Raw genomic sequence first — 23,307 nt, forward strand, 5'->3', positions numbered from 1 at the left:
TCACATGCTGTTTCCTCAACATTATAATAACGACCTAGTGATGCCGGCAGCCAGGTAGAGGAGCGGTGGCCCTTACACCAGTGGGCAGCATGCAGCTTACATGACAGGCTGTGAGCCGCTATTTCCTGTCTCTACAAGCAGGACACACCTAGAGGGCGAACAAGCTTCTGAAGAGGAGAAGGAACAGCAGCATGCCGAAGGCCGTGAGGTAAGTTCCATCTGGAGGGTTCATCTGGGCTCCCGTTTGCTAGGAAACAGACAGACAGGATGGCCAGGGTCCCTGGTGCCATGATAGCTCGCTCTGACAAACTTAGTCCAGGTGCAGGGAAACTTATTTCCTTCCCACCACATCCTCGCTGTCAAACACTCTGACCAAAGGCAACTCGGAGGAGGAAGGGATTTGTTTGGCTCATGCTTCTGGGTCATGGCTCCTTACTGAGCTAAGTCAGGGCTGCTATTCCACGCAGTTCCCTCTAACCGGAGAGCTCACTTGCACGCAGCCAGGGAACCACGGGGGGGGGGGGGACACTGCGTGTTGGCTCATTCGTGGGCTTACGCAACCCAGGACCACTTACCTGGAGAGCTGTGCCATGCGCTGGGACCCTTCACATCAGTTAATAAGACAGCCTCTCTCCCAGACAGGCCAGCCTGGCATACATAGTCCTTCCTGCAGTTGAGACTCTAGGCTGGGTCAAGTTGACAAAAATAACTGGGACACGCCTCATTCCAGAGTGTTAGCTATTAATAATGACCTTTCCAACCTGTAGACTTCCCCGCGTGACTGTAGAAACCAGAGTGCTTACATTAAAGCAAAACCATAGTCTCTTGGGCATGGTGGGGGTGGGGATGCGTGTAGACGTGTCCCTCCCGCCACCCTAACCCCTCTCACTGTCTCATTTCCTCCCCTGGGATTCCTCCCCGCCGCCCTGGAACAGGCGTCGCCAACAATGGAAAACGATGGCCAAGAAACTGATGAGGGTGCAGATGCCACCAAGGGTCCTGAAGAGGACGATAGAGCAGAGAGCGAAGGCAGAGTTGAAGGGAAAATGGAATCCACTGGAGAGGCTCCCCAAGAAACGGAAGTGGAATCCATTGGAGAGGCTGCTCCAGAAATGGAAGAGAAATCCTCTGGAGAGACCACACCAGAATTAGACATCGAACACACTGGAGAGACCATATCGGAAGTGGACGTGGACGCCGTTGGAGAAGACAGCCTAGACATGAATTCCATTGGAGAGGCTGCTCCAGAAACGGAAGAGAAATCCTCTGGAGAGGCCACACCAGAATTAGAAATCGAACACATTGGAGAGACCATAGCGGAAGTGGATGTGGACGCCATTGGAGAGGCCATCCTAGAAATGCGCTTGGAATCCATTGGAGATGCCGGACCAGAGATAGGAGTGGAGCCCACCGTAAAGGCCAGCTCTCCAGAGGAGGATGTCCCAGATGGGGGACTTGACATTTCCGAAAGAGAAATGTCTGAGACCTACACCTTCTCAGAGATGGATGACTTCTCAGAAAGGATCAGCTCCCCAGAGTTCACCTGCTCAGACGTCAGCCCCTGGGAAATGCCTGCAGAGGAAGCCAATGCTGCCTATCTGTATGAAAGAACCAGACAGGACTCTGCTGACCCATCCCAGCAAGCCTTGGGCATATATGAGACGGTGGAATCCAGCCAGGACAGCCAGGTGAGTGTCCCTCGGTGTTTGTTCAAGCCCCTTACTGCTCCCCACCCGATGAGAGGCTCTCAGAGGTACCACCTGCACATCAGTCGGGGTTTCTATTGCTGTGATAAATACCTTGATCAGAAGCCACTCGGGGAGGAAAGGGTTTATTTGGCTTACACATCCTGATCCTAGTTCACCCTGAAGGGGAGTCAGGGCTGGAACTCGAGGCTGGAACCCGGAGGCCAGGGAGGAGTCCTGCTTCCAGCTGGCTCCTCTTGACTTGCTCGAGTTGCTTTCTCATAAAATCCAGGCTCACCCGCCTAGAGGTAATGCAGCCACAGTTCTCCGAGCCTGCCCGCATCAACCGCTAATTAAGAAAACATCCCACAAACTAGGCTGTAGGCCAGCCTGGTGGAAGCATATTCTCAAATGGGCCCAAAACCTTCGAGCGCACATCCTATTAGGAGTTTCTTAGCAGATGTAGGTCAATGCTGAGAGGTCACATCCAAGTTGCCAGATGCAAAGCTGGGGACATTCCGTAGCCACCATCCACGCATGGCACTGCGTGCAGCCAGGTCTCTTTAGTCTTCTGGAGCAGTGCGGCCCAAAAGAGAAAATAAATTTATTTACCAAAATTCAGATTGTTTGGACATGAAGGCACTTGCTCATCACCCAGCACCCAGAGGGGATGCTGAGGTACAAGGACCTTGAACTCCCAGCCAGCCTGACTCTTAAAGAGACCTCATGTCAAAGAAAGAAAAAAAAAAAAAAAAACAGACCCATTTACATGTAAATAGTCATCTATCGCTAGTGGCTAACATATTGAGATGTTTGTTTGTTTGGGGATTAAATGTAGGACCTTGGGCCTGCTAGGCCAGCACCAAAATTTAAAGCAATTACAAATTTACAGAGGGGGGGGGAATTAAGTACAGTAAAAAAACATATTTGAGTTTCGTAGGTGCCAGAGGTCAGTTTCAAATCTGATTTGTCATCTCCAAATGCTTTCACATGTGTGTTTCTCACAAGACATTCTGTGGCCTTTTCTTGGGGAGACACCCACAAATGTCTCCTGGCCCCAGACAGTGAACCAGCAACAGGCTGACATAATGATCCCACCAAAGTCCAGTTTGGAAAGCCGGTGAGTTTACTGGGGTCACTTGGAGGAACATGGATAACTATATCCCCAGAAGCCCAGTTCAGCATCCCCTGGGGCTCCCTGCAGGGCTTGTAGGCAGGGCACCCCTCCCAAAGTCTCCTCTCCACAGCCATGTCAATACTATTACCATCCTCATCATCATCACCATCATCATCATCACCACTATCATCATCATAATCATCACCACCATCATTATTATTTTACTGCTTGTACAACCTTTGAGGCAGGGCCTTGTGTGCCCACTTTCCTAAACCGCTACGTTTTATTTACTTGTGCGTCTCAGAGAGCCTGCCTACAGGAGGGCGTGTTTCAGTTCTGAGGAAATTGGTCCACAGCAGAAAGTTACAGGATGGCTGAGCCCTTAAAGCCTGAACTGGGGCTGGGATGTGGAGGGCTCCCCTAGCAGGCTGGGAGACCTGGGTTGGGTCCCCAGCACCGCAGTGGGAAAATCTGGCAATTCTCTCTCCGTCATTTCCTGGAAGTTCTCAGGTCTCATTTTGCAGCTTACCAAATGTCTGGTGATGACTGGCAGTGCCGTGACTGCCCTGTCTCTCTCCCTGGTCGTAAGAAGATCACAGGCCATTTGCAGAGTAGGTTTTCCAGCACTCCATCCAAGGAGGCTTGGGATTGAGTCCCTGGGCAGAACCACCCAGCATGATTATTATTATTTATCTAGAGTGTCTCATTTTTCATTTTTCTGCCCAGCTGTGTGCACCACCGACGTGACTTCTCCCTGAGTAACTTCTCAGTTTTGTTGTTCTGAGACAGGGTCTCTCTGTTTCTTCCTGGCTGTCCTGGGACTCATCAAGCTGGTGGGTTTTTTTGTTTGTTTGTTTGTTTTGTTTTGAAAAGTTTCTGTTTTATTTCGTGTGTGTGTGCGCGTGTGTGTGTGCGCGCGCGTGTATGTGTGTGTGTGTGTGTGTGTGTATAACAGCCTAAATTGTTGTTAAGCTTCCTTGTTCTTTAGAGTGGCCTGCTAGAATCCAGTCTTTTTCTCGAAGATGGTCCGTCCTCTGAGAACCAGAGTGCTTGACTCCATCAGGTCCCTTACCTTACCTTTTCTCTCTCCTCCCTTCCTGGTCACGTCGGCCAGCCCTCCAGCAGGAGGCTGCGGGAGCCTGAGAGCTCTCTCTGCCACTGTGGAAGCCGGTGCCCCCGGGCTTCTGGCAGATTCTTTTCATCAGCATGGGGAGGCTCCTTCATTCCTGCCTCGTTAGGTGCCATGGCTTTTCCGTGGAACGGTCACTTTGAATTTTCTCAAGTTTTATGCTGTGTCTACTGAGATGACTGTATGACATTTGTTTTTCTAGTTGATAATACTGATGGGTTTTCTTTTCTATCTGTTTGTGTGTGTGTGGGGGGCATGTGTGCACTGGCACGGGGCAGCCAACGGTTGATGTCAGTCACGTGTGTTCCATTATAATTCTCCATCTGTTTAGTTGTTTATTTAGTGAGACGGGATCTCGCTATATAGTCCCGGCTGACCTCAAATGCATCCACCTTATTATGTTTGTAATTTCTATTTTAAATCTTTAAGCATTTTAAATCTATAGAAATTCAATTTTAAAATTCTATTTATTCACGTTTATGTGTCCATACACATATGTGTTTGACCTGTGTGTATGTCTGTACGCCATAGGCATGCCTGCTTCCAGGGAAGGCCAGAATCGGGTGCCTCCTAACAGAAAATCACTCAGAGAGCAAGATCTGTGTACATGAGTGATCGCTGCCCCTGGGGTGTCCCTGTCCCCAGGTCCCTCCACACCCTGGGCTCAGACACGTGTGGAGATGTGCACTTTGGGCGTTGTATACAAGCACACATCAGTGTCAACACTTAACAGGAGTCTCCCCTGACCTCAGAGCTGAGAGGCCTTGGCTCTGTCCTCTGACTGTAGTTAATAGTGTGGGTGTGGCCAACCTCCCACAGACTACACCCCCTCGCCTCTACCACCCCCCACCCTCTTTAGCCTCTGTCCTGGCCCAGTCGCACTTGGTGTGAATTGCTCAGGAAGCAGAGAGGGGGCTGGAGCATTTCCTCAGCATCTGCCCAGGCTGTGCACAATGCTGTCCGTCCACTGAGGCTGTGTCTGTGCTGTGGGATCCCGACAGCTGCCCTGTGGGGTGGGGGACCCTTGTGGACTCCACTGTGCAGATGAAGAGACTGGAAAATGGGCCGGAGAGTTGGCTCAGTGGTTAGAGCACTGGCTGCAGGGGCGGGGGGAGGCCTAGTTCAATTCCCAGCTCACGCATGGTGGCTTCATAGCCATAGTTCCAGGAGGATCTGATGCCGTCTTCTGGCTGCCTGCCGTGGGCACTGCACACATGTATGTATGAACATGTGTACATGCAGACAAAACACCCACACACTTTTTTTTTTTCCATTTATCGAGACAGTTGTTTCTCTGTCCTGGAGCTCTCTCTGTAGACCAACCTGGCCTCAAACTTACTAAGATCCGCCTGCCTCTGCCTCTTGAGCGCTGGGATTAAAGGCGTATGCCACCACCACCTGGCATCAAACACATTTTTTAAATCATTATTAAAAAAGAAACAGAGTTAAAGTGGCTTCCTTGCGCAGGACCTCACCACTGGTTTTGCTCTGAAGCCACTGTCCTGAACCATGAAGCTATGGGCCTGCCTCCTCCCCCAACCCCATGAAAGCAAAGAGCTGCTACGTTTGGAGGCTAGCAGGCTTCCATGTTTGCTGAGCCCCCGTCATGCTTTCTGCTCAAACCCACTCCTGCAGGCTGCGTTGCAGTTCCTTGGTAGAGTTTCCTGCCAGGCTACAGTGAGGAGCTGGGTTTAAATGCCAGCATGGCAAATCAACAACACAAAGCAACTACACACACACACACACACACACACACACACACATTTTGTGAATTTGGTGAGGAGGGCAACAGCCAAGCAATGTCTTCACCTTTGTGTGGGTGACCTGCGAGTAACTTGTTCTGTTTATCCAGTTTCCAGCCTTGGGTCTAGTTTCTAGAAAATTCTCTGAAGTAAATGTTTCAAAGACATCTCTGCATCCTGGCCCTCAGCCTACAGAATTGCAGGCAGTTGGAGAATTGTTGAGGGTCAGTGCATGTACAGACACCCCGCTAGGTTTTCTTTAGAAGCCCTTCCTGGGGCCTTTGGCCTCTGTGCCTTCCATAATGTCCCTTGGGATCTGGATGCCTTGGAAGCAACTTAGAGAGTCTGCGAGTGGGGACGGGCCTGGGCTGGGGCTGAGGCTGAGGGCCTTGAGCCCGCCTTTCGGTGATGCGCACACTTGGGGAGCCTTTGGCATCTGTGTATCTGTTTTACCTCCCCTACTTCACGGGGGTTCATCTGGGGCTCGTGGCCAGAGATGACAGCTGTACTTTGTTCTTCATAAATGGAATGGTGAATCCCCATCTCACTAGTTTCTGGGCCAGCATTTACCTCAGCTGCAGCAGTAAGGGCAGCCCATCTCAGTAACTGCAGCAGTCAGTCCCTTCCAAAGCTAAAAATAGAGCGTGCACGTGCGCGCATGCGTGCGTGTGCGCGTATGTGTGTAAGTGCAGGCCTGTGATTTCAGCACTCAGGAGGTTGAGACACGAGGGTTTTAAGTACCCGACTAGCCCAGGCTACATAGGAGACTTTGTCTCAGTGGCCGGGGGGGGGGGCGGCGAATATGTATACCAAGGGGGGATGTTCAGATGGAAGAGGCCCCTGTGAGAGCACGGAGAGCAGAGGTGTGTTCCTATGAGAAGTGCGCTCAGGACATGCTTTCCGGCCTCTGGCATCTGGGCAGTGGAGCAGAGCATCTTGTCCAGGTGCACGAAGAGCCCCGCTCAGGAGGGGGCACAGTTAAACCACAGCAGTCCACACTGACTTGTTTCTGTCCCTCTGTCTGTAGCTGAGATCCCCAGAGTGCTCTACTCAGAAAGTCTTTCCTATGGGGACGAGACATCGCTTCAGGATGAGCATCATGGGAAGCCTGGCTTCCTCGGAGGCTGATGATTTCCACCCAGAGGCAGAGCAACCATCAGGTACCATGCATCTGCCAGGGTTGTCGTGGAAACCGGCTCAGCCAGTCCACCTTCCCTTCTGTGTGGGTGTGGCCACAGCGGCCACACCCACCTCCTCGTTTCCCTGAAGCCAGCGTGTTCAGCGGATGCAGGTGGCTTTACTGGGCACCCCAGCCAGTCCCTGCATCAAGGCACTGAAGTAGCAGCGTTCTCTAATGAGGTCCCAGCACCCAGAGCCCTGACCAGCCCCCGGCCTATTTCCAGCTGCCTCCTGGCCTCAGAAAGTGGAACCCTGGGGCAACTCCCCTCACATGTCACCTCTGCTGAGTGTGAAGGGCACATCTGTGTCCTCATCTGACTCTGATACTCTGGCACTGAGTGCAGGGGGGTGGGGGTACGGGGGGAGGAGACTGCTTATCCCCCAGGACGCAAACGCACGAGTGGTTCAGTTCACATTATCTAGGAGTGACATGGAAATAGCAGGCCCAGCCGAGTTTAGAAAGAAAATATGGGTCAGGAGGTAGGGAAGGAGCTCAGTGGTGGGATTTGCTTGGCGCACACGAAAATGGGCGTGGTGCCTCCCACTGTAGTCCTAGCTATGCGCAAGCGCAAGCGGAAGCAGGAGGATCCGTGAACCATGAGCCCCCACGTAAATCCAAGCCGCTGCCCTCACCACCATCCAGTGGATTAGCCCACCTGTGGGATGGCTGCGTGACTGGGGCCCGGGGGAGGACGTGTCACGCACGCCTGGGTTGCAGTTCCTCATGGCACAGAGTGACAGATTCACCAGGCATGTGGCTAGTTTTCCTAAGTGAGGCAGTGTCTGCCAGCTGGCCTGGAGGAGCCCCTTCTTCCCCTCCCATGAGGCACCCAGGAGATTACATTTGCTGGACCAACCCCTGCCCTGAAGCTCACACAACCTCATAGTTTTCCCTGAACATCGTATTGGGGTGGGGGGGGCTTAAGGCAGGGTTTCTCTGTGTAATCTTGGCTGTCCTGGAACTCAGTCTGTAGACTAGGCTGGCCGCCAACGCAGAGATCCACCTGCCTCTGCCTGTCTGCCTCTCTGCCTCTGCCTCCCGAGTACTGGGATTAAAGGTGTGTGCTGCCATCACCAGACTCTACCTGAATATTTTGTTGCTGTTATTTGCTTGTATGGATTGTTTTGTTTGAAACAGAGCATTGGGGCTGGAGAGATGATCCAGCATTTAAGGGCACACACTGCCCTTCCAGAGGGCCTGAGTTCAATTCCCAGCATCTACATTAGGCAGCTCACAACCACCTGTAATTCAAGTTCCTGGGGGATCTGACTCCTTTGGCCTCCGTGGGCACCTACACTAGTGTACATGGGCCCATACACCCCATACACATAATAAAAGGCAATGAAATAAAAATCAAAACAGGTTGTCACACAGCCCGGTATGGCCTCAGACTGGCCTTGAATTCCCGATCCCCCTGCCTCCAGGCCCCACGTGCTAGGATAAGGTGTGCACCACCATGCAGGCCTTGACCAAGTATTTTATTTGCTCCATGTAATCAGTGGAGATCTGTTGAGTGTTCCAGTTACCACTCTAGGCTGGAGATCTGTTGAGTACCTACCGTGTTCCAGTTACCACTCTAGGCTGGAGATTCGTTGAGTACCTACCGTGTTCCAGTTACCACTCTAGGCTGGAGATCTGTTGAGTACCTACCGTGTTCCAGTTACCACTCTAGGCTGGAGATTCGTTGAGTACCTACCGTGTTCCAGTTACCACTCTAGGCTGGAGATCTGTTGAGTACCTACCGTGTTCCAGTTACTTCCCTAAGCAGCAGGTCACATTAGATAAAAATCACTCTGCTTGACAGCTGGTATGAAGGCCCACGCCTTTAATCCCCACGGTGCTTGGTAGGCAAAGACAGGTAGATCTCTGTGAGTTCGAGGCTAGCCTTAACCTCTAAGCCATCTCCCCCATTCCTTTTTATTTTTTAACTTTTTAAACTCAAGAGCCCCACAGTAAGGCGCCTCCTTCCTTTCCACTTGTCCCGCGTGAGTCACTGTCTCATCCCCCGGCCCGTGCTGTAGAATGTCTTGAGTCGCTGATGGTTGTTGCCACGGTTAAGCCTGAGAACCCGCCACTAGAAGACTCTTCTTCATAATTGTCAATACATCCTACAAGGGTGGGGCCGAGATGCTTATTCCCCAGAATGCAACAGTCAAGCCTCTGTGACATTTGCCCTCTCTCCCGGGCTGTTATTACAGTGCATCCCCCGCCTGGGCCCCGGGAAGAAACCCGGATACAGTTTCGAGACCATGTCCAGCCCGCCAGCCCTGAGGAAGAGACCGCGGAAGAGACCGCGGTCGAAAGAGTAGTGTCTGAAGGAAGTGACGAGGCAGACGACGAAAGTACCCAACTGGTGGTGCTGGACCCAGACCACGTAAGAAAACGTGCCCTGTGCCGGGGGAAATAAATCGCCGGGGCCAGTCGACTGCCCCGTGCTGCTTGCACGGGCTCATTGCACAATAGTTAGGCCTCCTACTTGGTTTCCCGGTTGACCTACTAAGTTTATGTTCCCGTGATAAAACTCCATGACCAAAAGCCACCTGGGGAGGAACAGGTTTATTTCTGCTGACAGTTAAATATAGTCCAGCATGAAGGGAAGGCAGCACAGGAACTCAAGGCGGAGAGGCAGGAGGCAGGGACTGAATGGAAGTCATGGGGTGGTGCTCCTTGCTGGTGCTCCTTAGTGGTGCTCCCTACTGGTGCTCCTTGCTGGTGCTCCTGCTGATGCTCCCTGCTGGTGCTCCTTAGTGGCTTCCTCGGTTTTCTTTCTTAAACAGCCCAGAACCACCTACCCCAGAGGTGGCACCATCCACTGTGGGCTGGGCCCTCCCACATCAAGCAGTGCCCCTATAAGCCAGCCTAGTGGGGGGCACTTACTCAACTAAGGCTCCCCCTTCTCAGATGGCTGGCTTGTGTCAAATTGACAAAACAAAACAAAACAAACAAACAAAATTAACCAGGACACCGCCCTTGACTGTGATGGGTCTTCTCCTTCTCCTTTGTTTTGTTTTTTTGAGGACTGACTGTCCTCTGTGAGGGGTCTGGACGCTGTAGGACACTGAGCCAAACCTCTGGCTTCCACCCATGTCCTGATAGCCAGAACCGCATGCATCCAGACTATGCTGGTTACTGGAAAGAGGCAGGGTTCACGTCACTTAACTGTAGCCTGGCAGTCACACCAAGGGTCCTTGTCCCAGACCCAAAACAAAGGAGAAAGGCAGATTTGATTTGAGTGACACATTTGGAGAGCTGCAGAGCTCCAGGAAGCCCAGGGTGCACTGGGAAAATCCTCTGAGCCCCCAGTTGACACCAGTGTGATGACTGCTGCTGGCCAATCTGGAAGGATCCTCCCCAGCAGCTCAACAGCCCTTCGGCTAAACCTCTGCAGTGTCTGGCATCAGCCAGGAGGTGCCAGGAACTGTGGCTTTCACAGGAAGAGCCTGGGTTGGGAAATCATCAGTGTCTGCACATACCCACCCCCATCCACTCCCACCCCCACACAGAGAGAGAGAGAGACAGACAGACAGACAGACAGACAGTGCCAGCCAGCCACTGGACCTCTAGGCCGAGCCCTGCTTGGGACGACTGCTTATGGTTTTCTGTTGTTGTCTTAGCCCCTGATGGTCAGATTCCAGGAGGCCCTGAAGAGCTACCTCAACCGGCAGATGGACAAACTGAGGCTGGACATCCAAGAGTTGGTGCGTATGCATGGGTCCCTGTCTTCCTCCCAGCCCAGTGCACACCCGAGGGTCGGCCTCAACTCTGTTTCATTCTCTGGTACAGGATGTGGCCACCAAGCAAAGCCGAGTCCAGAGGCAGGAGCTGGGCGTGAACCTGTATGGGGTCCAGCAGCACCTGGCCCGCCTGCAGATGCAGCTGGAGAAGAGTCATGACCGGCACTCTCTGGCTGCCTGCGAGAGGAGGCGGCGGGAGGAGGAGCTGCAGACCACCCGGGCCCTCTACAACAAGACCTGCACAACTGTCAACGAGGAACGAAGGAAGTGTAAGTCGTCCTGTGAACCCCGAGGACCTGGGGCCAAGTCTTCCGTGGCTATCTCCTAAGTGTGTGTCCACGCGTTGTTGTTGAAGATACCGGCAAAGCAATTACATGTCCAGGAGGGGCTCCCACTTTTTTTTTTTTTTTTTTTTAGGAAAGGAAGGCCCAGCAATGCCAGAAAAGGCCCCTCACTGGGTAGGGCAGCAAAGGCTGTGACTAACAGGGGTCAGGTGCAGGGACTCCAAACGGGGAGTGTGGAGGGCCTGTGGAGGGCCTGTGGCGGTCCAAAGGGCGAATCCAGAGGATGCGTAACAGGGGCGTGGAGCTCAGACAGGGGAGAGGCCATGCTGCTGGCAGGAGAGGGGGTCAGGGCAGAGCCCCAAAGCAGACAGCAGCAGCCAACGGGTCTGAGGGACAGCCGAGTGGAAAACCAGGTAGCTTGGGATCAGGGGGTGCTGTGCGTATCATGAACAGTGTAGACACACACCACCCTCACCGAGTAGACAACAGTGAGCAGCCACACTCTCGACTGGCGCCAATAGTTATTCGTCGTCCTTTGTGTATTCTGATGTTTCCAACTTTCTTTGTCAACTCCATTACTCAAATAATAGCAAAACGCCCTGAAAGTAAACGAGAGAAAGCCCTGGTGTCTCTCCCAGCAAGATGTCTTCTGGACCCTGAGGAATGCGGTGGGGGATTCCGGTCTTCCGTTTGGATGCTTCTGTAACAGACTCCCAGTGGGACGCTGGCAGTGAACAGTATTTGGTTGGTTGGTTTGATGGCTTTTTTTAATTTTAGGGGGCAGTGTGTCATGTAGCCCAGGATGGCCCTAAGTTTGTTATGTAGGGTGACCCTGACCTGGTTTGTGCAGCACTGGGGACCAAACCCAGGGCCTCAAGCATGCCAGGAGCGCACTCTGCAAACTATCAGCCACACGGTTCCGGAGAACCAGACGTCCAGCATACGTCTTGTGATTCAGCGCTGGCTGAAGGGCAGAGACGAGAGAGGGGGCGGGCGTGCAGGCTCAAGTCCCTTGGCACGCTACAGGAATCCATCCACCACAGCCCGGGTGAAGGTGTGCCACCTGGGCATGTCCCATCTGTCCCCAACTCCCTGCACTGCTGCACTTGGGATCAGGTTTCCAGCAACTGTATTTTAGGGGACACCTTCAACCCATAGTGCTCATGAGGAACCTCTCCCTACTTTCCCTGCTTACTTCCAAATCGAGAGAAAACAACAAAGGCAGAACTCGGCATTGAAACTCAGGGCCCCACTTGCCAACACTGCAGACCCTGGCTCACGCTGAAGGCACACATTGCCGGCCCAGCCCTGCCACAAACCTGCTGTGTGGCCCCATAAGCCTCAGGGCCAGAAGGAGCATCATGCTGTCAGGGGCCCATCTGTCACGGCTCACAGTGTAGATGGCTTCTCTCCCTGAAGGGCTGGACCATCTCATGAGCCAGCCAACAAAAGACAAACACCCCGGGAAATAAGCAAGCTCTCCGGAGAGGGAAAATGGGTCCCTGGAAATTAAACCATGAAGCCAACTTTATGTTCACTAATACTTGAAGGAATGAGAATTTAGAAGAATAACTGAAGCCCTGACTCAGTCACTCACCTGGCAAAGACAAGTTGGCCTTGTTGTGCCTAGGAAAGAGTGTGAAATACACCCTTGCTTGCTCAGGTATGAAGGGAGGAGCCCTGCTTCAGTGGCCACACTGAGGTCCTGGCGGCATCAGCAGGAGACATTTACCTCCTTGCAGGACAGTCAGGACTATGTCCTCCCAGTGACGGGCGGGGCGGGAACCAGGCAGACAGGGAGAACAGAAGAAAACGACATCACAGGTGAAAAGCTCCCACACTATGCTGACTGACAGCAGTGACCCCATGGTCCAGTCCGGTCCCAGGAGCTCAACAAAGGTGAAGGAAGCCCAGATACAGGAGAAAATGGCAGCAGGCTCTGTGCAGGCGCGCCACTGAAACACGAAGCAAAGAAACCTCCAGCAGCCAGAGGAAGCGTTAGACTGTGTTTGAGAGGGGCTGGAATGGACCGAAGGTACCCCAAACCAGCTCCAGCCTTGCGTTCTCCTCCCTGGGAAGGAGGGAGGCCCTCCAGAAGCCAGGCTGTGCTGTAGTGCCGCGGGACTGCCCGCGTTTTATTTTAGGGTGTTCTCTTCTCTCATGCAGCTTTCCGTGGAGACCCATCACCATTTGAACAGGCAGTGTTCTGTGCCGTTACACACATCTATCTGTCTGCCTGTCTATCCATTTCAAAATCGTTTTCTTACTCCTTAAAAGATTTATTTCTGTTTTTACGAGTATGTGTGGTTTGGTCTGGTTTTGAGACAGGGTCTTACTGTGAAGCCATGGCTGCCCTGGAACTCACTCTGTAGACCTGGATGGCCTCAGACTAGTGGAAACCTGCCTGTTTCTTCCTCTTGTGTGTGTGTGTGTGTGTGTGTGTGTGTGTGTGTGTGTGCACCACGTGCATTCCTGGTACCACAGAAGGTGAGAAAAGTGTTTGGGTCCCCTGGACCTGGAGTAACAGACAGTCGCGAGCTGCCATGTTGGTACCGATAACCACAGCCAGGTCCTCTGCAGGAGCAGCCAGTGCTCTTAACCTGGGATGATTTTTATGGTGGTTATTTCTATTGATACATTTTTTTATAACCACTGGCATTTACTTATTTGTTTTTGCACTGCAGGGGGTGGGGGTTGGAACCCAGGGCTATAAAACCTGCTGGACAAGTGCTTACCATTAAGCTAGCCCGCAGCCTGAGCAGACAACCGTTGACTGAAGGGAATCATCCCAGCTTCACCCAGTCCCCTGTGAGTGTTAAGGGAGCCCATTGGAACTGTGCCGGAGAGGCAGCCCCATCCACCCACCCCACCCCTGCAGCTGCACCGCCATGGGTCAGCCTGCCTGCTGTGCTGGGGAGGGGGGAGCTCACTCTTAAGAGACCTGTGAGAGGGCCTCGCCCAGCACCAGTCTCTAAACGGTGGTGGCGCTAGGAGGCAGGCGTGTGACTTGTGGGAATGGAATGCGCGTATATAAATATATATACTTTTCTGAGACACGGTCGGACTGTGCTGTTCTGGCTGGCCTAGAACTCGTGACCAGCCTCTGCTCCCTGAGTGCTGGGAATGTAGACCTGCACCGCCACCGCGTCTGACTACTTCATGTATTCTTGCTCCTTTTCGTCCTCTGATTATATTAGAAGCCCCTCTGCAGCAGAGGGGGCTGGGAAACAGCTCTTTGTGTTGAAGCTTGAGGATCTGAGTCTGGACGCCAGGCGCCCACCTGCGAGGCTGGGCAGAGTGCTATCCACTTGTAATTGTAGTGCTGGGAGGGCTGGCTCGCCACCCTGCCCAATCAGGCAGCTCCAGATGCTGTGAGAGGTCTTGTTCAACAGTAAGGTAGGGACTGGAGAGACAGCTGAGCAGTTAAGAGCACTGGCTGCTCTTGCAGAGGACCTGGGTTCAATTCCCAGCACCCACACGGCAGCTCACAACCATCTGTGAATCCGGTTCTAGGAGATCTGGTGCTGTCTTCATGCCTAGGAGGGCACCAAGCATGTATGTGGTACACACAGAGAGGGAGAGAGGCAGAGAGAGAGAGAGAGAGAGAGAGAGACGGAGACAGAGAGGCAGAAGAAGAAAATTAAAAACAAATAAGGTAGAGAGTGATGGGGGAGACAGCTGGCCTCTATCTCTCTAGTTCCTACACAGGTGAACACATGGATTCACACACACACACACACTCACACACTCACACACTCACACACACACACACACACACACACACACACACACGGAGTCCGCGGTGCAGATGTGGAGGCATATGCCTATAATGCTAGCACTGGGAAGGTGGTGGAGGCAGGAGGGACCAGTAATTTGAGGCCAGCCTGGGATATAGAAGAGACTCTATCTCACAAATGAAAAGAAAAGTCTGTCTACATTGAGGTAACCTGGTCTACATGGCCAGTTCCAGGCAGCCAGGGATACAAGAGTCTCCGCAAACAAAGGTACAGTGTAGAGTGCTGTCCCAAAAGGTCCCACGCCCTAGGACAGCGCAGGGGTAGTGCGTGACCGCCGCCTCCTCCACAGTGGCGGCCCTGCAGATCGAGATGGAGAACCTGGCTCTGCACGTCTTCTACATGCAGAACATAGACCAGGATGTGCGTGATGACATCCGCGTGATGAAGCAGGTGGTGAACAAGACCGAGACAGAGAAGATGCGTGCTGAGATAGAGAAGAAAAAGCAGGTAACCCTGTAAGCGGTGCGTAGCTCACCACCACGGAACCCACGCCGGTCCACAGGAAGTGCTCAGTCAGGCCACGCTGGCGGCCACGCTGGCGGGGGGGGGGGGGGGTGTGCCCTCGGCTGGGGACAGCTCCTTATGGCTCCTCTGTTTTTGTCAGGATCTCTTCGTGGACCAGCTCACCGAAAGGGCCCACCAGCTGGAAGAAACCATCTCCCTGTTTGAGGCTCAGTACGTGTCCCAGGCTGAGGACACTCGGATTCTACGGAAAGCAGTGAGCGAGGTAAGAGTACCCCCAAAGCCAGTGGGCACAGAAGCCCCCTTGTCACCTATCCCTGGCCTGGCAGTCAGCCCAATCAACGCGGAAATGTGGCAGATTGTTAATGGGCTGAGGATGGGGTTGTGTGTTCAGTGCTGCTAGGAGCCTCAGCGACTGGCTTTTGGAGAAACCCATACCAACTACTAAAATAAATCCCGCATGGAATCAGACATTTAAAGAGGGGGCACACTGGAGATGTGGCTCAATGGTTAGGAATGCTGGCTGATCTCCCAGAAGAAACTGGGTCCAATTCCCAGAACCCAGACGGTGGCCCACGACCATCTATTAACTCTAATCCCAGGGAATCTAGTGCCCTCTCCTGGCCTCTTCCGACACCAGGCATACAGGTCATGCATAGACATGCAGGCAGGCAAAGCACCCATACACACAAAATTAATATTGAGAATAAAGCCAGATGGTGGTGGCGCACACCTTTAATCCCAGCACTTGGGAAGCAGAGGCAGGGGAATCTCTATGAGTTCAAAGCCAGCCTGGTTTACAGAGTGAGCTCCAGGACAGCCAGGGCTACAGAGGAACCCTGTCTCAGCAAAACCAAAAGCCAAACAAATGAACAGACCCTATAAATGGTGGTGGGTGGGTGCTGAGGAGGAGTTACCAGAAGAAGCAGGGGGAAAAAAATCATTGTGCCTAGTCCAGGGCTGAAGGGGTCTTTTTAGTCTTTACCCCAAGCAGAGTCTGAAGGCTGGGTGTGTGGAGCTCAGTTGGCAGAATGTTTGCCTAGCATGTACAAGGCATGGGTTTTGTCCCCGTTCATAAGCCCAGCATGGTGATGCATGCATGCCTGTCATTCCAACACTTGGAAGACAGGGGCAGACAGGGGCAGGGCTATCAGAGGCTGAAGATCGCCCTCAGCCACATAGAAACCTGGCTACCTGAGCCCCCATCTCAAAATAAAAACACAGAGTCCCTAAAGAGAAGGGTCAGGGGCCACTCCCAACGCAGCCACCAACAGAAGGAAGAAAGGGCGAGGCCCACTTACCGCCCCTGATAAACGGGGATGGTGCAGCCTTGCGGGTTACAGAGAGAAGAGGCCCTTGGCTCCTGGTCCAGTACAAGAACAAGGGCCACATGTGAAGCTGCCCCGCTTGCTGGCAGAGTCCGAGCGGGGCACGGGAGTCCGAGCGGGGCACGGGAGTGTGAGCGCGGGCTCCTACAGAGTGCAGCCCAGAGGGTGCAGACCAGCATTGAATAACTGGGCACCTCCCGGAGGCCCCACCTGGCTCTCCCTCCTTCTGTCGGGTGGAATGTGTTCCAAGGAGGGCTTGGCAGGACAGGCTTGCCCAGAGTGCAGCGGGTTTGTGACAAGGTCCACAGGCCAGAGAGTCCCTGTGGCTGTGCTCCAAGTGGCAGGGGTGTCTTCTGCTGTCTCTCCTTCTATGGATGGCCATGCTTAATCCACGCCTGGTGTGGCCCCTCCTCCAGACCCTTCCCTTTTCGGATTTAGCTCTTTTTCTTTGAGACAAGGTTTCATGTGCCTTGGTCGGCCTCAGACTTGCCCTGGAGCTGAAGATGACCCCGGACTCCTGACTAACGCCCATCGGGGTTCCTTCCTTCCTTTGTTCTATTGGCTGGCACCCTTTGCCTTTGCCCTCAGTGAAGTCTCCGGGGTCTGCTCAGTTCTCCTTCCCAGCATTCAGACATCGTCAGGCCCACAGCCACACACACACAGCCACTGCTGGGGTGAACCGGTGAGGTGGCTGAGAGGTGGCTCTAGGCAGGTTCCTGCCAAGGGGGATCCAGGAGGGTGCCTGGTCGGCCTTGTGGCTGTCGGTGTCTCAATCCAGACCACGCACAGGCCATTTGACCTTCATTCTAAGGTTGTGGGTACAGAGACGTGCACAGTGTGTGTGTGTGTGTGTGTGTGTGTGTGTGTTTTAAAAAGTGCCAGACTGCCAGGTGGTGATGGCCCACCACAAGCACTCAGGAGGCAGAGGCAGGCAGATCTCTGTGAGTTCCAGGCCAGCCCGGTCTACAGAGCGAGTTCCAGGACAGGCTCCAAGGCTACACAGAGAAACATTGTCTGGGGGTGGGGTGGGGGGGGAATGCCAGGCTGTGGCTAGGAGAGATAGCTGAGTCAATAAAATGGCAAGCCATTGGAGCATGAGGACTTGAATTCCATCCCCAGCACTGGTACAAAAGCCCGGCCCTGGAGGGGCCACAGTTGCAGCACTGGGGAGACAGAAACGTGAAGGTCCCTGAGGTTCTCTGGTTCCAGGCCAGCGAGACGCGCTGACTCAGGAAGAGGTGGACGGTCCCTGAGGAACGACACCTCAGGCCGGCCTCTGGCCTCCACAGGAATGAGCCCTCTCCTGTCCCCCACCCAACCCCCCGCCCCACAGCCTAGCTCTGCGTCCTGGTCCCCAGCACGGGGTGGGGCGGCCTGCTTATCCTAGCCAGGTGCCCTCCCGGGGGCCCTGGTCATTCTTGACTCAAATACGTCCCTCCCTGGGCAAGAACTGAGGAGGGGCAGGGGCGTGACCCCAGCCCCATCTATGACCACCCACTCCACGAGGCCCTGTCTTGGCACTGCTGTGGAGGGAAATAGTTGATGGCCCCCAGCACTGAGCCCTAAAAACTGCCTGGAGACTCTCTACTTGCTGGTGCCCGTCTGCTGATTTGTGGTCAGGGACAATTGAGGTGCCAGGCGTGGTCGTGAACACCTTTAATCTCAGCGGAGACAGGTGGATCTCTGCGTCCGAGCCCAGGCTGCTATGCACATGGAGAGAGTTCCAGGACAGCCAGGGTGTTACACAGGTCAACCCTGCCCCGAGAAACAGACAAAAAAGAAAAAAAAGAAAGAACAAGAAAAGGTCACGGTGGAGGGGAGGCAGGCTGCAGAAGGTGGCTCCCACCGCCATTTCCCACTGTCTCTGTGTCCCACCCTGTCTGCAGGCCACCACAGAGATTGACATCATTGCGTTGGAGAAGAAACGCATCCTACAGCAGTGGACCACCAGCCTAGTGGGCATGAAGCACCGTAACGAGGCGTACAGGACCGTGCTGGATGCGCTCAGGTACCACCCCCAGAAGGGGCTGCCCGTGGACCGGCCCGTGGGCGGGTGTGGAGCCCACCCCCACCCTTCACTGCCTGCAGGGCTCCAGGAAGGATGTCGTTTATGTGTGGGAGACAAAGGTGTCCTTTTGACAACAATTTCACCATCTGAGCAGAAAACCCCAGTCCTTCCCCCAGCTATTCTGGATTGTTCTGCCCTAGGGCCCCGTCCCAGCCAAAACCCTGTTTTCATCCCCCCCCCTCTCTCTCTCACACACACACACAGAGGAATAAAAATAATTTTTAATTTTTTAAAGAAATTATAAAGACCAGGTGGTGATGGCGCACACCTTTGAATCCAGCACTCGGGAGGCAGAGGCAGGCAGATCTCTGTGAGTCTGAAGCCAGCCTGGTTCCAGGATGGCCAGGGCTACACAAGTAAAGATCAGAGGTGCATCTTAGTGTAGATGGCCTACCTGGTACATGCAAAGCCTGGGTTCTATTCCCTGCACTGGGGACAAACAGGCTGAGGTATATATGACTGCTCACTTAAAAGCAAACAAAGACATAAGACATCTTTATGAGGATAATACTGGATTTAGATTATCCATTTCTTCCGGCTATATAGGCTGAGCCTGGGCCTGTCTTGACTGCTAGGTGCCAGGCAGCTTTTCCTTCTCATGCTCAAGCCAGAACTTCCAAAGAACACACAAAGAGGACTGTGACAGCTACACACCGCAGTGGCACCTCAAAGTCCAGGCACCTTGTGTATTCTTACCTGTTAGGGTCACTCTAGTTAAATTGTGGGAAAAATAAGTGTCTTGTATTTTATGGTTTTGCTTGCCTGTTTTTGAGATAGTCCCCCTCTGTAGCCAAGGCTTTCCTGGAACTAGCTCTGTAGGCCAGGCTGGCCTCGAACTCATAACGATCCACCTGCCTCTGCCTCCCTAGTATTGGGGTTAAAGGTGTGTGCTACCATGCCCTGCGTTTTAAAATATGCACTCACAGAGTTTCCAGTGGAGATTTTAGCAACACATGCGCACACTTGCCCATGCAACCAGTAAATGGGCCTCTGCCTCTGGCTGTAACTGACATCAAAGGCCCCAGGAGCAGAAGGTCATATTCCGAGAGGGTCACTTGGCCCTAGGAATTTAAGGCCTACCTGGGTGTCATACTGAGAGTCTGTCTCCAAAAATGACACCAACAAATGAGACTGTGTGGGCCTGCCTGGCAGGACACTGGCTGCTCGCTGTGGCTGCAGTGGAGCTGGGTGTACATCCAGAAGATCTAAAGGCAGTCTGGCCAGGCCTGGTGGTGAGTTCAAAGTCAGCCTGGTCTACACGTAGCTCCAGACCAGCCAGGGCTACGTAATGGGGCTCTTAAAATTCTTGTTTTAAATAAGAAAGGTAAGATACTGCCAGCAGACTTCTCAGGATGAAAGGGTAGGAATGTTCACACACACACACACACACACACACACACACACACACACAGAATTTCTGTTAATCCAGGATTTGTGTGTTGGGGGAATTGCTTGTTTTGTGGCCTCTGGTATGGAGTCCAGCACATCATGCATGCTAGGCAAGTGCCCTACAACTACTTATAGTACCTATCATCTACCTATCATGTATCTATCTATCTATCTATCTATCTATCTATCTATCATATATGGGTCTTTCGCCTACATGTATGTCTGTACAATACATATGTGTGCAGTGTATACAAAGGCCAGAAGACATCTGGTCCCTTAGAACTGGAGTTATGGATGGTTATGAGCCACTACATGAGTGCTGGGAATTGGACCTGGGTCCTCTGGAAGGGCAGCTGGTTCTCTCGGCCACTGAGCCCACCTCTCCAGCTAAGGTGCACATTTAAAACCCCAGGACTCAGGAGATGGAGGAGGCAGGAAGATCCTTAGGGTTCCCTGGCCAACCAGCTTAGCCATATCACCAAGATCCAGGTTCAGTGAAAGACCCTGCCTCAAAAACTAAGGTAGGGCCAGCAAGATGGCTCAGATGGTAAAAGGCACCCGCTACCCCCAAGTTCAGTCCTCAAGACCCGCGTAATTGATGGCAAGAACTGAGCCAGCCCCAAAGACTGTTTTCTGACCTGCATACGTGCTCTGTGGCATGCATACCTGACTCTACACAAAACGTCACTAATTTTTAATTAAAAATGTAAGCCAGTTGTAGTGGCAAATGCTGTTTGGATGTGTTAGAGCCAGAAGCAGAAGGATCACAAGGTTGAGACCAGCCTAGGGCACACATTTAGGCCACAGATATGGCTCAGTGGGAAAAAGACACAAGTTGTCCTCTGACCCCACACACGTGTCAGGCATCACATACGTGCATGGACACATACACAACAAATAAGTAATGCACCAAAAAAAAGTAGGGTGGGGAGGGCCTGCGGAAGACACCCACACGCGTACACAGACACACTGGACTAGCTGGGTTTTGTCGGTTTCACACCCGAGAGCCACAGCTGAGGTTTTGCCTCCATCAGACTGGCTCCTGGGCCGTCGCTTCTTGATTAACGACTGGTGTGCGTGGGCCTAACCCACTGCAGACCTTGCCACGCCTGCACAGGCGGTCCTGGGTCATGTAAGAAGGAAAGCTGAGCAAGCCAGGGAGCAGCTTTCCTTCCCGTCCTCTGCTCCGGTTCCTGCCTCCAGCTTCCCATCTTGAGTTCCCTCGATGGCGGACTGTAACATGTGAGGCGAACAAACCCTCTCCTCCTCCCCAACGTGCTTTTGGTCAGCGTTTTACCACAGCGACAGAAAAGCAAACTAGAAGTCGCACATCCAAAAAGATAAATAGCAGTTACAAATTGGTGTCCCCACATCATTCCTCCGTGTATGGAATCCCTCTCCCTCCCGTGTCTAGCCCGTGATGGGCTTTGCTCTTCTGGTTTTGCAGGGAGTGTGAGCATCAGGTCAAGTCCATAGACGGTGAGATCGAGGCCTACAAGAGGTCCATCATGAAGGAGGAAGAGAAGAATGAGAAGCTGGCCCGCCTCCTGAACCGCTCAGAGACTGAAGCCATGTTAATACAGAAAATGACCACCCAGTGCTTAAACAAGCAAGAGGTTCTGCAGAGCGAGTTCAACACCTACCAGCTCGCCCTGCAGGACACGGAGGAAATGCTCAACAAAAGCTACCTGGTGAGGCTAGGCACGGCCCCCAACCCCAGGCCTCTGCTCTCAGCCAGCCCATAGGAGGACACCCCAAGCATGGCTCTTCCTCTGCAGGAACAGTCAGGGGTCATGAACGAACTCCAGGTTGCCCGCCAGGCTGTCCATCAAGAGCAGGAGCTACGGCACAAGATGGACGCCTCCATCCTGGACAAGCTGCAGGAACACGGGACCTCCAGCAAGATGACCATGTACTTTCAACAGCTCCTTCGGAAGCTGCAGAAGGAAAATACCAACCTGGTAGGTGGTCCCCAGCTGACTGGGCAGGGGCTGGGCTGGGCTGCAGCCAGAGTCATGTGACAAAGGGTATCTGGGGCAATCCCTCACGACCTTGTTTCTAGCTGTCAAAGTAGTAATTTCTATAATTTACTTATTTATTTAATTTTTTTTTTTTTTTTTTTTTTTTTTTTTTTTTTTTGAGGCAGGGTCTCCCTATGTGGTCCTGGTTGTCCTGGAACTTGGTATGTAGACCAGGCTGGCCTTGAAACTCAGAGAGGTCTGCCTGTCTCTGCCTCCCAAGTGCCAGAATCAAAGATGTGGGCCACCACACCCAACCCTATAATTTAATTGACTTAGCTTCTATAGTGCTAGAGGTTGAACCTAGGGTCCTGCACATGCCAGGCAAGCACCACACCCTTAAAAGACCCTTAGTGCTCTGCATCCTCCTTCTTTGAAACAGGATCTCATGTAGCTCCAGCTAGCCTCAAACTTACTACTAGTGTGTGTGTGTGTATGTATAGCGAGATGTGTGTGTATAGAGAGATGCGTGTACGTGTATGTATAGAGATGTGTATGTGTGTGTGTAGAGAGATGTGTGTGTATAGAGAGATGTGTGTGTATGTATAGAGAGATGTGTGTGAGTGTGTGTGTGTAGTGTGTGTGTGTGTGTGTGTGTGTGCGTGCGTCCCTACATTTCTGACCCTCTGCCTCTACCCTGTAATCTAAGTGTTAGGGTTAGCGGCCCGGGCCGCCCTGCCCAGGTTATTAGGCCCTGGTGATGGCACGCAGGACTCTGAGCCGTGGGACGCATCCTGTCCCAGTTCCCCAAGCCCTCTTCTAATGTTGAAACAGGGTCTCACTAGTTGCCTATGCTGGCCTGAACTTACTCTGTAGACCAGGCTAGGCTCAAACTTGTGATTGTCATGCCCAACTTAGCCTCTTGAGCAGCTGGGATGACTGATCCAGCTAATACTTTCTTGTTGTTGAAAACCTGGAGAGTTTGTCTAGCAGGCGTGAGACCCTGCAGTTCCCCCATCCAAGAAACCACTCCTAGATTTCTTCCCTTCTGCACGCACACAGGCACACACGCGCACACAGGCACACACGCGCACATGCGCACACGGACACACCCTCATGCACTCTTGTTTAGCATCTGGTTTTGGGTTCACTTGGTTACTTTGTGTCAGTTTCAGTGACCTGTGTCACAGAGAGAAAGGTGCACGGCCATTGTTTGGAACTCACTGGATTTTTCTGCTTTTCGTTTTAACACATTTGCCCTTGCTGTTATGCATTCTTGGACAACGTAAACCTTCATTTCTGCATGACGTTCGCCGCGAGAGCGTCCCGCCATGACTGACCGGTCTCTTGTTAGAGGCTCCAGGCTGACTCGGGTTTTTCAGTGCAGTTTTGTGCAGATGCTGGGGTCTGCAAATGTCTACACTCTAAGGACAA

At 52.9% G+C, this 23,307-nt stretch overlaps 1 protein-coding gene across 1 annotated transcript in view; it reads left to right on the forward strand.

Annotated features, from left to right (window-relative positions):
* Ccdc40 (coiled-coil domain containing 40) overlaps window positions 1–23,307 on the forward strand; it is a 39,001-nt gene that overhangs the window by 1,468 nt on the left and 14,226 nt on the right. The window contains 12 exon segments of the mRNA XM_051181619.1: window positions 142–208; window positions 936–1,688; window positions 6,701–6,833; window positions 8,913–8,932; window positions 9,060–9,227; window positions 10,468–10,551; window positions 10,637–10,856; window positions 14,958–15,115; window positions 15,273–15,395; window positions 18,345–18,466; window positions 21,363–21,606; window positions 21,694–21,876. Coding sequence (XP_051037576.1) covers window positions 142–208; window positions 936–1,688; window positions 6,701–6,833; window positions 8,913–8,932; window positions 9,060–9,227; window positions 10,468–10,551; window positions 10,637–10,856; window positions 14,958–15,115; window positions 15,273–15,395; window positions 18,345–18,466; window positions 21,363–21,606; window positions 21,694–21,876 — 2,275 coding nt within the window.

This window comes from Phodopus roborovskii, unplaced genomic scaffold (assembly GCF_943737965.1).
Source record: "Phodopus roborovskii unplaced genomic scaffold, PHOROB, whole genome shotgun sequence".
NCBI classification, from domain to species: Eukaryota; Metazoa; Chordata; class Mammalia; order Rodentia; family Cricetidae; genus Phodopus; species Phodopus roborovskii.